We start from the raw sequence: 13,807 nt of genomic DNA on the forward strand, positions 1-13,807 counted from the left end.
GCTGGCAAAAGCCCTGACAGAGGTACAGAGGGGACAGGAGAACAGGCTGCTTGAGATGAAGCAGTAAATTGCCATCATGCAGCCTGGGCGAGAAAAGATAAGAACCAGAGACAGTCAAGAGGCACAGAGTGTGAAAAGAGAGTTTGTGTGTTGTTTTGGACTCCTCTGGGCTCCTTCTGGGCACTGTTTCTCTGGACACTGTCTGTCTGGGTGGCATTGTCTCTTAGCTGGCCCTTGGTAAATAGAAGAAAGAGAACAAACTGCTTTTGGAAAGCGTCAGCACGTCAATCTTGGTTGCCACACAAGTGATGTGTGGGACGTTTAAAGCCGTCTTCTCTTTGTTTCTGTGCAGCTCCAGTGCCAGAATGCTGCTCTGTGTGATAACATGTGCCAGCTGAGGCAGGAGCTGAACAAGCTGAAGAAAGGGCAGGTGAGCCTGACTAGCCAGGTAGCAGAGGGAAGGACAGGGATGGGGGCATGAACTGGAGATGTCAGGAAAGGGGAAGCAAGGACTACTGCAGGCACTGGAAGCACAGAGCCTGGCAGGCTCCAGTGCTGAGCAGCAGGCAGAAGAGCTAGGATGGAAGGGTTAGAGCTGGGTAGAGAAGCAGAAGGAAGTGGCTGAACACAAGTGCTTTTGAGAGTGCAAAAGAGGAGACCTGAGCGAGATTGCAGATGCCAGTAAGATTCCTCTTGACAGAATATCAAGCTGCAGGCAGAGCTGCAGGACGCTCAGAGGAAGATGAAGGCCATGGAGAAGAGGCACAAAGAAGAAATGGAAAGGATGCATAAGGTCCTGCTGCAGTACAGCCCAGCTGAAGAAAAGCAGGTGAGTGAAAGAGCAGGAGGCACTGCAGTGGTGCAACAAGTGGTGTCTGCCCTTGCTGCCTTTCCCCTGCAGAGCAGCAGGTGGATGGGGGCAATGTCTCTGACCGCCATGCTCTGTGGTCTCCATGGCAGCTGGTCAGAAGGACACTTACTGGGCCGCTGAATCTCAGCTGCTGCCCTGGGCAGCAGGGCTAGTGCTTTGGCCGGTGGGCCAGCAATCCTCTGAATGTATTTCTGCTGGCCTCTTAGTGCTCGCTTTGTTTTTTGAGGGGTTTGCTCAGGCGAGCATGGTGACCCACACAGATTCTGAGCAAGTTGTCCCTGTCCATGGTGAATGCAGTCCTCAGAACGGGGTGAAGTGTGAAGTTGTTCTTTCCCTTTTGCAGTCTCTACTATGGCTGACTGTGACAAGCTGTGGTCTCTGACTGCTCGTTTGGGTTTGACTGGAGGTGGAAGAGTTGGCAGCTCAGCTTGCAGCCTAACAGCACCAGTGCTGTTCCTAAGGGCTTGCCTTTGAAATGCTCTGTCTGGGGTATCTCTGCCAGGCACCTTTCTGACACACACAAATTTCTTGTCCCAGATGGACGCAGGATCTGCCATCAAAGCTGCCGCTGCAGCAGCATCCTCCGAAGAAGCCTCCTCTCCGCAGCCCGAAAACCCGAGCGTGAGCAGTTCGGCCCTCTCAAGCCGGGAGAAAGAGAAGCAGTTCCTGAAGCTGCTGAGTACGTCCTGGGGATTTCTTGTGCCATCGAGCAGCGCATTATAGTGTGTGCCTCAGCATGAGCTGTAGCACATGTTCTTCCTCGCTTTGGTGTCAGACAGACCTTTTGGACTCCCTACAGAAGCCATTGTTGTGCTCGGAGGCAGCCAGGGAGCATTTGGGGCGTTCCTTTTGCCTTTGAGGGCAGCTGGGCGTGGGTGGGCTTTGCCTGAGCTTCCCTGTGCAATAAAGACAAAAGCAGGGATTGTGTCCTGAGCCGCAGTAGCCTGCAACCTATGCAGTGACCGAGTGAACATGTGTGTGCTAGTCTGGCCAAACGGATCAGAACAGTTGGCTTCCTAGATTCCCTTTAGACTCCTGACTTGTCACCAGTCATTGGAGACAGAATACATCAGTGAATTTGATTGGCTGTGGGGCTTGTTTGATGCTGGTCTTGTTTTTATGACTCTTAGTACTTCTCCTATTCCTTCCACAGTTGGTTTTGATAAGAATCCTCCATTTTGGTTAGCCTGACCTCCTTGAAATGAACATCAGGTGACAGCACAATTAAGAGGGGAAGAGGTCTTTTCAGTACGCCCTAAAAGTTAAAAAATGATATTCTTAGAAGAATCTTGAGGAATCAGAGAGGAAGAGTTCTTTTCAAAGTGCCCCAAAAGAAGCAAAACAGGATACTCTTTTTACAGTCCCTCTTTGATATCTTAGTTGTATGCTTAGGAAGATGCATCAAAGAAGGAAGCCTCTGCTGCATGTTCCTCTGGTACCAGGCATGCTGTACTGCTACTGCCCGCTGGTAAATACTCCTGGAATACTAAGCATTGGCCTCAATCCCTGCACAGATCGTAGTCTAGGAAAGCACACCAAGGCCTTGCTGATTCTGCAGTACAACTGAGTTGCTTCTTGCCACTGGTAATAGCTGCCAGTGCAGTGCTGTCAGAGAATAAGCGGTCAGGTACAGAACAGAGCCCGGTTTACTCAGTGTCTGCCACCAGCTGTTGGGACAAAAGGTGGATTGATCTACTGCTCTGTGGGTCTGAAGTCAAAGACAATCATGTTCTGTCTTGAGTGAGGTCAGCAGCTTGTAACGGGGCTCAGTCTGGCTCTGGCTTCTTCACAGTGGCTGTCAGTGGCCATTTGTGGGCTTTGCCAAGCTTTTTGTCATACCTGCCCTGCCACTGACAGCTGGTGTGACTGCAGAGGCTGGAGCCTTCCTTAGCTGTGAGGCTGCAGCTGCCGTCCCGTTGCTGCAGCTTTGCCTGGACTGATGAAAGGATCAGCATCTCATTTGTGCAGGTGTCTGTGTCACGGCAGCGCCTGAGGAGCGGCGCTGTCCTTGTTCCCCGTCTGGGCTGTGCCCATTTGGGAAGATGGGGCACGTGGGTGGTGTTCAAGGGGCTGAGTCCAGTGCCAGTGACTGCTGCACGCCAGGCTGAAGACAAGGACTTGTAGTTCTTCACTACATGGGGAATGGGCAAAGTCATCTTCAGAACTTAGCCTGCTCATCAATGAAGAGGGTCCTAATTCTTAGAGCCATTGTTCTTGGTTATAGCATGAGCTGCTGCTCTCTAAAAATGTCAAGGCATTCTTTAGGCAAACTGCTGAGAGGTAGAGAAGGTGCCCTCCTCTGCCAGAATTCACTTTGCAATATTCTTTCTGCCTTGGTTCCTGTTCTTTTCTGGTCTCTGTCTGCTCTGATGCTTTTTCCATGGGCTTAGTTTCCTCTCAAGGCAACCCTTCAGTGGAGTGTGGAGAATCAGGCTCTATGCAGGCCAGGTGTGCTGCAGAGCTGCCTGTCTTGCTGGGGCTGCTGTTGTTGTTCTTGTTGATGTGAGTGGAGCTGGGTTTCAGATCTCCTGGAAGTCAGGATCTCTGTTTTGAAGTGTGCTTCTTGCATTTTGTTTTTCAGGGTGTGAGGTGAGTGTGGGAGATCCAGAGAAGAAGTACACTGGATGGAGACCTATTGGCAGTGGGTGAGTGCAGCCACGCTTACTTCTACAGAACCATGGGCCAGGTATTTTGGTGCTGCAATATCACGTGGGAAGTCAGGCAAGCTGCAAGCATCTTCAGCCCCTGTCTTTAGTCTGTCCCTGTCTCAGTGCTGAGGCAGTACAAGGCATCATGAATGATCACTGGATGCTTGCCTGCCTCAAGGAGCAGGACCTGGAAGCCTTCCTGTCCCTCAAACCTGTGGCGCCAGTTTGCCTATTTTCCCAGGAGACATGGTTTTGTATGATTCAAAGTAATTTGGCCACACTCATGAAGGAAGAAGAACCTGAGAGAGCAGCGTCCCACCTGATAGCTGTCAGATAGCAGCTGTCAGTAGCATTTCTTAGTAGTATTTGGCTGAAAACAACATTCCGTGGTCAGGAAAATAAGGAAAGCTGTGTGGTGTTGCCTGAGTTTGGCAGGTAGGATGAAAAGAGAGTGGTGAGAAGGCCCAGCAGGACTGTATGTTTCATTGCCTGGAAAGGCACGCCACAGGCACAGATGCCAGAAGGAAAAGGCGAAGAAAACACCCGCATGCACAGTCTAGTGTGTACATTTGAGATTTGTAGCAGCCCTTTCTCTTCCGGTTGCACCCAGCTTTTCCCTTGGACACTCTGCGTGGCAGAGGGCTGCTGGGCTGCTGTGCCTTTGGCTGAAGAGTAGACAAAGCCTGGTGGTTTTGAGACACAGCAGGCAGCAGAGAGCTCCTGCCTGGGCTGCCTTTTGCTTCTCAGCACTGACCAACTTCTCTGTTCTTGCCACTGTTCTGTTTCCAGGGGGTTTGGAACCGTTTATAAGGCCTTCAACGCTGCCACAGGACGAGCGGTAAGTGCCAACAGCCCATTCAGATTTTGCAGCCCTTGAGTGCTTTCCCTTGTGATGTGATCCGTGGCCAAAGCTTTGGGCCGCCTGACTCTTTGCTGCAAAGGCTGTCCCACAGAAGCAGCCTGTCCAGAGGCAGGCTGCAAAATGCATTTGGGACAGACTTTGTCCTCCCTCCCTAGCTGAATGAATGCAAGGATGGCGGTGGTGCCTTTCAGAGAAGGACACGCTGGCTTGGACTTCCTGGATAAACATGCATAGATTAGCAGATGGCAAGAGCCGTCATTCCAGCCCAATTCCTCTTAAGCCCAGGTTCAGACACAGATAGGATTTCCCATTGTTTTCCATCACGTGGTTCAGTTTAAAAATATAATGCAAGTCCTAAAGAAGGAGAGATCTTGTTTGGAGCACAGTTTTGCCTTTCAGTCCTAGGGAACCTAGTTCACACACACACACACACACACACACACACATATGCACGCACAGATCAATGAGAAGAAATTGATGAAGAGCCTTAAATAATACAACCTTGTGTTGATCCTGTGTTGAAGACATGGTGTCTTGGAGAGTCCTGCTGCTCTTTGGGACAATAAGTTCATAGTCCTTGATTCTTGTTTTTGGCTCTCGGCAAATACAACTTCATCTTTCTGGTAGTTCATTATCCACCTGCAGTGCTGCGCTCAGGAACTGCACTTGGAGGGAGGTGGAGGAGGCGTCCGAAAGCCCGAAGCCCTGCTTATGACCTGCCGTGCATCCATAGGGTACCACATAAAGGGTTATTCATTCTTAAAGCCACTAAAGAATTACAAATGACAATAATACCACAGTGTAAACCATGTTCAAGATTGTTCTTCAGAGTTGTGAAACCCAAACTGAAGAAGTTAGGATGTGCTAGGATTGTAACTTTGAGTCGCCTTGGAGTTCTTTTTTGGACAGCATGGTCCCCGTCATGTAGGTGTGTGTTTCCTTTGGCACCCAGTCAAGAATGGCAGCCATCTCCAAAAGGCTGGTGAAAGCCCCTAGAAATGCTAACGTATTTCCAGTGGTTTCAATTTACCTTCACAGGAGCAAAATTACTTTTGGCTTGCAAAAGATGTGTGAATGATAATAGTAGTTATAAACAAAGTCTGTTTGAGAAGTCTGCAGGTGCAGAGAGTGCTGTTAGCGCTTTGTGGTTGATGGTTTAGCGTCCATTTCTACCGAGGTGACAAGGCATCCAGGCCCGTGAGTGCACGGAGTAAGAGGCTCTCGTAATGTCCGCTCCTGATGGCTTTTCAATGTCATTGTAGGTGGCCGTAAAGCAAGTTAATCTCCAGCGCCAGGGCTGCGAGGATGTGTTGAAGGAAATCCTGGTCATGAAAGAATATAAGAACCCCAATATTGTCACCTACCTAGAAAGGTAAATATTCTGGCAGAAAATGGATCTTTCAATTAACATCAATCTAGTCCTGCACAAGGCATGGGAGGAGATTGCATTTTGTTCCCATGAATGCTTCCTGGCAGAAATATCTTGAAGATTGATCTCAGAAACCTGTCTCTCTTACTAAGCCAGCAGCATGAATGTTCACTCTCTGCATGTTGTTTTGCTCTTTTGGGGTGTGATTTCTTCCAAGCGTCGAGGAGAAGTGCCGAGAAAGCATCACAGAAAGGATTTCCCTTGCGCCATTCCCACTGGTTTCCATTGCCTTGCATGCCAAAAGACTAGGCTAGGAGAAACATAATTTGCCAGGTTTGAAATTGTTTTTCCTGTTTGTGACTGTCCTTTCTGCAAGGTTTTCCAAAGGGTGTTGGCAGTGCTGCACACCCACCTGCCCTTCACAGTAAAAGCTGTGAAGACTGTGCCTCCTTGCTGCTGGACTTAATGGTGCAATTTGTGTATGAAGATGATGAAGCAGCTGCCGGGATGTGTCCGCTTCCAGATTAGTCTTTGCCATCACAAAACTGCCCTTTTCCCCTGTTTGCCACCTAAGCCTCCTCCTTTTCCACGGATGTGCCTTCCTCATTCAGATGGCACAGATGGCATGCACTGGATAGCCTGGGTGGAGTGTGTCTTCATTTGATTCTGTCTTCATTTACCAGTGACCTGGAAACAAAACTCAGCTGCAGTCTTTCCTTCGTCCGGCAATTCTGCTGCGCACATTCAGCTCCACGCTGTTGCTTTCATCTTGCAGCTACCTTGTCAATGAGGATGTCCTGGTGGTGTTGGAGTATATGGATGGAGGCTCCTTAGCTGATGTGGTCAGCATGAAAAGGATGGCTGTAGGACACATAGCAACAGTGTGTCGGGAGGTAAGGGGTCCTGCTTGTGCTTGGGATGGCTTGGACAGGCTCGTCCCTCAAAAGCGCTGCAAAGCGAGTGATTCCATGTTCAGAGCTTTCTTTCTGTGTTGCTCTTATGCTTTGGAGAAGAAAGAGCATTGGGAGTGAACTGCCTGCCAGTGTCCCTGCCCTTACTATAGTCTGTTCTTTACTCTTCTAGACCATTGTTGAACTCCCTGTCTCGTTTTCATTTCTGTTTTCTGTTCTGCACTTTGCCTCTGCAAGCCTTTGCCCAAACCCTTTCTGCATTGCCTTCTTTGCCTGTAAGTGCAAAGGTGCTGGTGTCCAAGTTTTAAACCAGCAGCAAAGCCAAAAAGAGACTCATCTGTCACAGTCCCAACTTCAAAGGATGGCACGGCACCCACCATGCTGCTTGCTACTGAAAACTGACAAATGAGCTCCTTCCAAGTCTGCTGTCAAGGAAGCCCTATAACCCTTGTCCTCCAGCCTCCCACCCGACAGTGATCCCCTTGTACCCAAGGCAGGAACTTTTCCTCTTTTGGCAAACCATTGCTTGTCCTCCAGAAGGGAGAGTGCATCCACTGCAGCAGGGATCATTCTGACTGGCTTTGCAGGGGACAGTCTTGAGCAAGGACTGATGTTTCCCTCTCAAGCGCTAATATGCCTTGCCTTGGAAAGATCCTGCTCTCCTCCTCGTGTTGCAGCAGCAAGCACTTCCTCTTGCCAGCGCTCACTGCTCCTTTGAGATCTGTGAATCTTCAGGAGCAGTGTCCTTTTGGGTGTGATGAAATCAGATCAGGCTAACTTTTGGCCTCCTGTTTCTTTTTTCTCTCCCAGTGCCTGCAAGGCCTGGCTTTCCTTCATGCCAACCAGGTGATCCACAGAGACATCAAAAGTGACAACATCCTTCTGGGCCAGGATGGCTCCGTCAAGCTGGGTGGGTGTTCTGGGTCAGGCGCAGCGCTCCGGGCAGGCGGTGTGGGGCTGCGTTTGAGCGGCTGCCGGGTGCCCAGCAGTGGCGCTGGTGAGAGGGCAGGGAGCACTCTGCCAGCCCAGGGCGCAGCTGTAAGGGGCTGAGTGGTCTAGAGAGCAAGAAGGTAGCAAGAGTAACTTTGGTTTGTGTGTGTGTTCCTTCCAAAGGGAGAGAGTTACAGTGTAAACGTTCCGGTGCCTGAGGAAAAGCCAGGGTGGGAATCCTGGGGGGGGTTGCTAAGTGGACAATTGCCCATGTCCTTGGCTGCAGCCCTGAGGAATGAGAGCCCAGCTGCTTTTCCAGCTCGATTCAGCACTGCATTCTGAGACGTAGAGTGAGGAAGCCTTTTCCTTGGTTCCCTACTTGAAGCAGTGTTTGTTTTTCTCCTCAGCCGATTTTGGCCTCTGTGCTCCGCTCAGCCCTGAGCAGAGTAAACGGAGGTCAATGGTCGGGACCACTTGCTGGATGGCACCCGAGGTGGTGAGAAGAGAGCCATACGGCCCCAAAGTGGACATCTGGTCCCTTGGCATCGTGGGAATAGAAATGGCCAAAGGAGAGGCTCCTTATATTCGGGAAACCAGTGAGAGGGTAAGGTGCAAATACGCTCAGAGAGCGGTGTCCTTCTCCTGTGTGTCCATTAGACAAAATCCCATGCCCACAGCTTAAAGTGCTTCCACCAAGGCCCACTTGTAAAAACGTCCTTGGGGCTGGCATCAGCTGTCAAGGCAAGACCTGTTGCAGCTTGGAAGAGCTGGGGCTGCACTGGAGCCTTTTTTCCTTTGGGAGGGAAGGCTCATCTCTAAGCATCTGCTAGGCAAGAAATTGCCACTGCAGCCTGGAGCTTAAAAGATGGGGTCTAGGTGAGCACTGAAGGATATGGAAGAATCACGTAGAGTCTCATGTTTCCTTTGGCTTCAGGCTAACTACCTGATAGGCAAGCAAGGGGTACCAGACCTGCACATGCTCAGGCTGCCCTCTGGCTTGTGTGAATTTCTGGGCTGCTGCCTGCAGATGGATGTGGACAGGCGAGGCTCTGCCAAGGAACTTCTGCAGGTACAAGGCAAAGCGGCTGCAGCCCAAAGAGCTGTTCCCTGTCAGGGTTTGTTCCTCGGCCAAACTCCAGGGCTTCCGATGGGACCCCCACATAGTAATATCCACTCTGGGTGCTTTTCCAATGAAAACCAAGCAGGATCCAAGACTGGTTGAGATTAGAAGGGACCGGTGAAGGTCATCTAGTCCAAAACCCCAGTCACTGGCAAAGACATCTTCAAGTGGATCAGGTTGCTCAGGGTCCCATTCAAGCTGACCTTGAATGTTGCTGGGCTCCTCCCAGCTCTCTGGGCAGCCTGTGCCAGTGTTTCAGCACTTTCCTCGTAAACGCTTTCTTCCTTAGAGCCAATCGAATGTCTTGTAGCTTAAAACCATTCACCCTTGTCCTCTTACAACTGGCCCTACTAAAAGATTTGTCCCCATTCTTCTTAGAAGGCCCTACGAATATTGAAAGGTCTCCTTGGGGCTTGCTCTTCTCCAGGCTAAACAAGCACAACTCTCCCAGCCGTTCCTCAGAGGAGAGCTCCCAGCTTCTGGTCATTTCTGTGACCCTCTTTTGTTCTCAGGTGGTGTATTCATGTTTACCTGGTAGCAAAGGAACTGAAGTATTGCAATGCCAGGGACGGGGGCTTGAAGAACACAACAAAAGCAGTCTAGAACCAAGCGGTTCTAGATTGGTCCGTGGGAAGGCAGGGGCTGTGGGGGAGCTCACTGTGAGCATCCGAGGGCACTCAGCTTGTCCCTCCTGCCCCAGCCTTAGAGGTTTCTGCCAGCCAGACGGGGACAGCTGAGCAGGAGTTGTGCCAGCCCCATGTGCTGCCTGGCCCGCTCAAGTAGATGAGAATTGCTGCGGCTTTGCTGCCAGGTTTTGTGGCAGACAAGGAGCTGGTGACCAGGCCATTTCCTTGGCTGTTCCTGCTGAGAAGGAAGATGGCAGCCAGCACAGGAGCGGGGGGCATGCCAAGGCAGACACTGCTCTTCCTGCAAGCCAGAGCTCAGCCCATCTGTGCCCTGCTGCTTGTGTCCTTGCTCCTGGCTTGCTGCTGAAAACCTGCGTGTCCAGCGCTCCTGAGAACAACACGTGCGGTCAATAATTTCAGAGCCCTTGGGAGTCTCTTGAGGACTGCCCAATGCCCCACATCTCTTTTGGACACTCAAATAGCCCATGTCTGTAGAAAAGAGGAGCTGGAATAAGTCTGTTGAGTTTCCTGAAAGGAACAAAACCTTTGGACAGCAAGCAGCAATCCCACAGTGCTGTCAGGACAAAAATGCCAGCAAGTGATGACACCTTGAGGAACGGACTAGTGCAGTTCTGGGCCATGTTTGCCTGTGCTAGCAGCATCCTGGACATGAAGGCTCATGTGCTGATGGTGCCCCCAGGCCACCTATGTTTGTTTATTTCTGGGGGCTAGAGGAATCCAGCTTGACCCTGTTAGGAAGTCAGTTTGGAAAAGAATGGTTCCTTTTTCCTTTCTCTCTTTTAATTTGGTTTGTTCCTTTTCCCCTTTTGGGCAGCATCCATTTCTCCAGTCAGCGGAGCCTCTCTTAAGCCTCTTCTGACAGCCTGATCGCTGTCATCCCTGCAGCCAAGTCATGCAGGAAGCAAAGGAGATGACAAGGACCACTTGAGCACTTGGAGAACTGAACCTGTGAGAACAGGTAGAAATCCTGAGGGGAGAGGGGCCAGGAAACAGGCAGCCATCAGAGCAGGAAAGGAAGGTGGCATCTCCTTTTCCTCGCACCTGCTGATCCTGCTTTTGAATTTCTGCTTGGGACAGCATTGCTGGAGGGCACAAAGTCACTACTGACGTGCACTTTTCAGGTGGGGGGTGGTGTGAGGCATGAAGCGTCCACTGATTATTTGGGGAGCTTGGCTGGCACTTCATGTGGAAGTGTCTTCCTCCCCTCACCAGGAGTCGGAAGGGCAGCGTCTGGAGGCACAGCAGCTGCTGGCACAAGGGGAAAATTTCCTGGCAGAGGTACAGAAGGAGCAAGAGAACATGCTGCTTGAGATGATGCAGTAAATTGCCATCATGCAGCCTGGGCGAGAAAAGATAAGAACCAGAGAGAGTCAAGAGGCACAGAGTGTGAAAAGAGAGTTTGTGTGTTGTTTTGGACTCCTCTGGGCTCCTTCTGGGCACTGTTTCTCTGGACACTGTCTGTCTGGGTGGCATTGTCTCTTGGCTGGCCCTTGGTAAACAGTGCTGGAGAGATTTTTGTGTCTTCAGGGAGCGGTCTGGTGAGAGGCTACCAGAGCGCAGGTTTGAGGAAGGCAGGAATGGCGCTGCAGGCCCAAAGAGAAAGGGAAGCCCAGAACTTCCCCTCAGAAGGAGGGAGGTGCCACGGGAAGCCCCTGCAGAGCCAGGCTGGAGCTGTGGGAGAGGGCTGGCTCTCAGGCTGCTGAGGAGGTGCCTGAAGCTGCTGAGTACGTCCTGTGCATTCTTTGTCCAGTTGAGCAGTGTATTATAGTGTGTGTGCCTCAGCACGGGCTGTAACACACGTTCCTCCTCCTTTGGTGTTGGGAGAGACATTTTGGACTCCCTACAGAAGCCACTGTGGCGCTTGGATGCAGGCAGGGAGCACTTGGGGCATTCCCTTTGCCTTTGAGGGCAGCTGGCAGTGGGTGGGCTTTGCCTGAGCTTCCCTCTACAGTAAAGACAAAAGCAGGGATTGTTTTAGGAGCAGCAGATGGCTGTGACCTAGCCAATGACTCAGAGAAGGTGTGTGTGCTAGTCTGGCCACACTGATCAGAGCAGTTGGCTTCCTAGATTCCCTTTAGACTCCAGACTTGTCACCAGTCTTTGGAGACAAAATACTTCAGAGAAATTGATTGGCTGTAGGGCTGGTTTCATACTGCTGTTGTTTCTATGACTGTTTGTACTTCTATTATTCCTTCTCCAGATCACATGGGCCCCTGCCATCTAAATCCCAACTCTAAGGGCTTTTCAAATGAAAAGGAAGGAAACTTGCAGCGAAGCAATCGAGGAAGCAGAAGAGATGACCAGGACCACTTCAGGATTACTTCCTCCAAAGGCAGCTTGGAGCTGGACTCACAATAAAAGTCCTATACACCCCCAAGCCTGCTGGACGATTGCCTTCCTTGTCAGCCATGGAATACGGCTCTACGTTCCCTTCTGAATTGGCCATTCTTTCTTAAAAATGGAAAGTCCCTCTAAAGGGCATTCTGGTGTGTTTTGGATTTGGCAACAATCTCCTCCATTTATCAGCTCCAACCCACACTGCCTTTGGAATGCTGTCCATTGGCTAGCTTTTTCCCCAACCATGGATTTCTGGATGAGGAAGAAAGGGCAATTGCATTTCTAGCCAAAACCCAGTGAAGAGCAGGGCAGCCAAAACATCCTGTGGAGATACAGGCTTTCAACTGGGCACACAGAGGCTTTTGGTTCCTGCTCGGTGTAGCCGGCACGTCTCCTCTGTGGACTGCTCCTGCCTCCCACGTGGCCATGGCTAATAGGTACAAGGCTCTGCAAGTGGATCGAAGAAGGTGGGCACATCTGCTGGCAGTACAGGAGAGCAGAGAGGAAACAGCCTGGCAGGACCCTGGCCAGCAAGGCAAGGCACCCGCTGGACCTGCTCTTTGTCAACAGAAAAGGACTGGTGGGTGATGGCACGCTTGGGGTTGTCTGGGGTTCAGCAATCATGACAAGTCTCTGTGCTTGGCTGGGTTTGTTCCTCTTTCTGTGCTTTCTGTTGTCCCTGTGCTCTGCGGTGTCTACCCAGGGCTGTGTAGCTGCACGGCACAGCTAAAGAGCAGGAGGGCCTCATTTGTCTGCCCTTTGATATGGCTGCTCACGGCAGCCTTTTCAATCTGCAAGCTCCATCTGGAGAGTGACTTTCCCCCTGTGTTTGGTCTCAGAGGCCAGGGCCTGTCATCTGTAGTCTCAGGTGGCATTGAGGGCTGCCCAGTGCCTCAGGCTGCTGTGACCCTACCGCAGAACAACAGGAGACAGTGGCAGGTGGTTGTTTCCAAAGTCACATCCTTCAGGGGCGGTGTGCCATGTGTGTCCTTTGTCCAGCCCAGCCCCAGACCTAGGGATCAGACGCAGGCGCTGCTGCTGCTGCCACTGAAGTCAGCGAGGATTTGGTGGTTGGTTTGCATCCCAGCAGAACTGGTCACTTATGAAGCCAGCTGCTGATGGCGCCCTGCAGATCTCTGGGCTGCACGGCTGTGAGGGAGCTGTTCCTTGTTGTTTTTCTCCATCAGGGAAAGCTGTGTCGGCCAGGTGTGCGTCTACAGGGCAAACAGGGGGTGCGCAAGTCTCTTCCATCTGTGTCTGCTGAGAGTGGTGATCTTTGAGATCAAGTGGCACAAAGTCAATTGCTTGTGGTCCCTCTGTGGGTATCCATGTTAGGTAATGCTGCTAAATCTGCCTGTAGCACAGCAGCAGGGGGAAAAGCCTCTCAGCTCTGCAGGTGCGGTAAGCTGCCATTGGTGCGCAGAAAAACTGTATTTTGTCTTTATGAGGAAGAGAAGAACTGGCTTAGCAGCAAGAGAAGGTGGAATGGTTCTTCTGATCTTTCCTTCTGCCTCGTACAGGCAGATCTCTGTGGCTCATAGGTGTGCCCCTGACTGGCAGTAAACGGGGGAATCCCCGGAGCCATAGCCAGGTTGGGCCATGAGATGCCGGCTCCAACTGGGAGCACAGCCCTGGGTGGGCTCACCTGCAAAGTGTGGGCAGACTGTGTCTTGGAGGTCGGTGCCACAGGCAAAGTCCATCAGTTTTGCCTGTCCGGTGGCCAGGTCGAGGAGGATGTTCTCTGGTTTGATGTCCCGGTGCAGGACCCCGCAGCTGCTGCAGTATTGCATGGCCTTCAGCACCTGGAGGAACAGCCCCTGCACCACCTCCTCTGACATGGAGCCCCCATGGCAGAAGGAAATCAAAGAGGTTCTAAGACTGCTCAGGGCGCTCCATCACCAACACGAAGTTGTTAGGGAGCTGACACCAATCCAAGAGCTGAACAACACCATAGAACCCAGTGGACACCTTGTCCAGCAGCTCGATCTCCACGGGCACGCGGATTCCATTGGGCTGCAAGAAGACCACAATGCCGTCAGTGGGGCTGATGCCGTGCCAGGGGTCTGGAAGCCCTCACCCAGCCCAGGATGCTCTGAGCCCTCCACTGAGCTC

The 13,807-nt window shown here is 51.5% G+C and overlaps 1 protein-coding gene across 1 annotated transcript; it reads left to right on the forward strand.

Moving 5' to 3' along the window:
* Positions 1–5,291: 5,291 nt before the first annotated feature.
* Positions 5,292–12,814, forward strand: LOC128822397 (serine/threonine-protein kinase PAK 2-like). The gene is made up of 9 exons (XM_054004096.1): positions 5,292–5,305; positions 5,542–5,578; positions 5,644–5,753; positions 6,526–6,643; positions 7,472–7,571; positions 7,999–8,195; positions 8,526–8,592; positions 12,133–12,275; positions 12,695–12,814. The coding sequence occupies exons 1-9, from the start codon at positions 5,292–5,294 to the stop codon at positions 12,812–12,814; spliced, it is 906 nt and encodes a 301-aa protein (XP_053860071.1).
* Positions 12,815–13,807: the final 993 nt, after the last annotated feature.

This window comes from Vidua macroura, chromosome Z (genome assembly GCF_024509145.1).
Source record: "Vidua macroura isolate BioBank_ID:100142 chromosome Z, ASM2450914v1, whole genome shotgun sequence".
NCBI lineage: Eukaryota > Metazoa > Chordata > Aves > Passeriformes > Viduidae > Vidua > Vidua macroura.

Bases quoted from the DNA above. Each gene is read 5' to 3' on its own strand.
- LOC128822397 (XM_054004096.1), top strand. The intron at 5,754-6,525 runs GTAAATATTCTG...TTCATCTTGCAG, and splicing joins ATTGTCACCTACCTAGAAAG to CTACCTTGTCAATGAGGATG. The intron at 6,644-7,471 runs GTAAGGGGTCCT...TTTCTCTCCCAG, and splicing joins TAGCAACAGTGTGTCGGGAG to TGCCTGCAAGGCCTGGCTTT.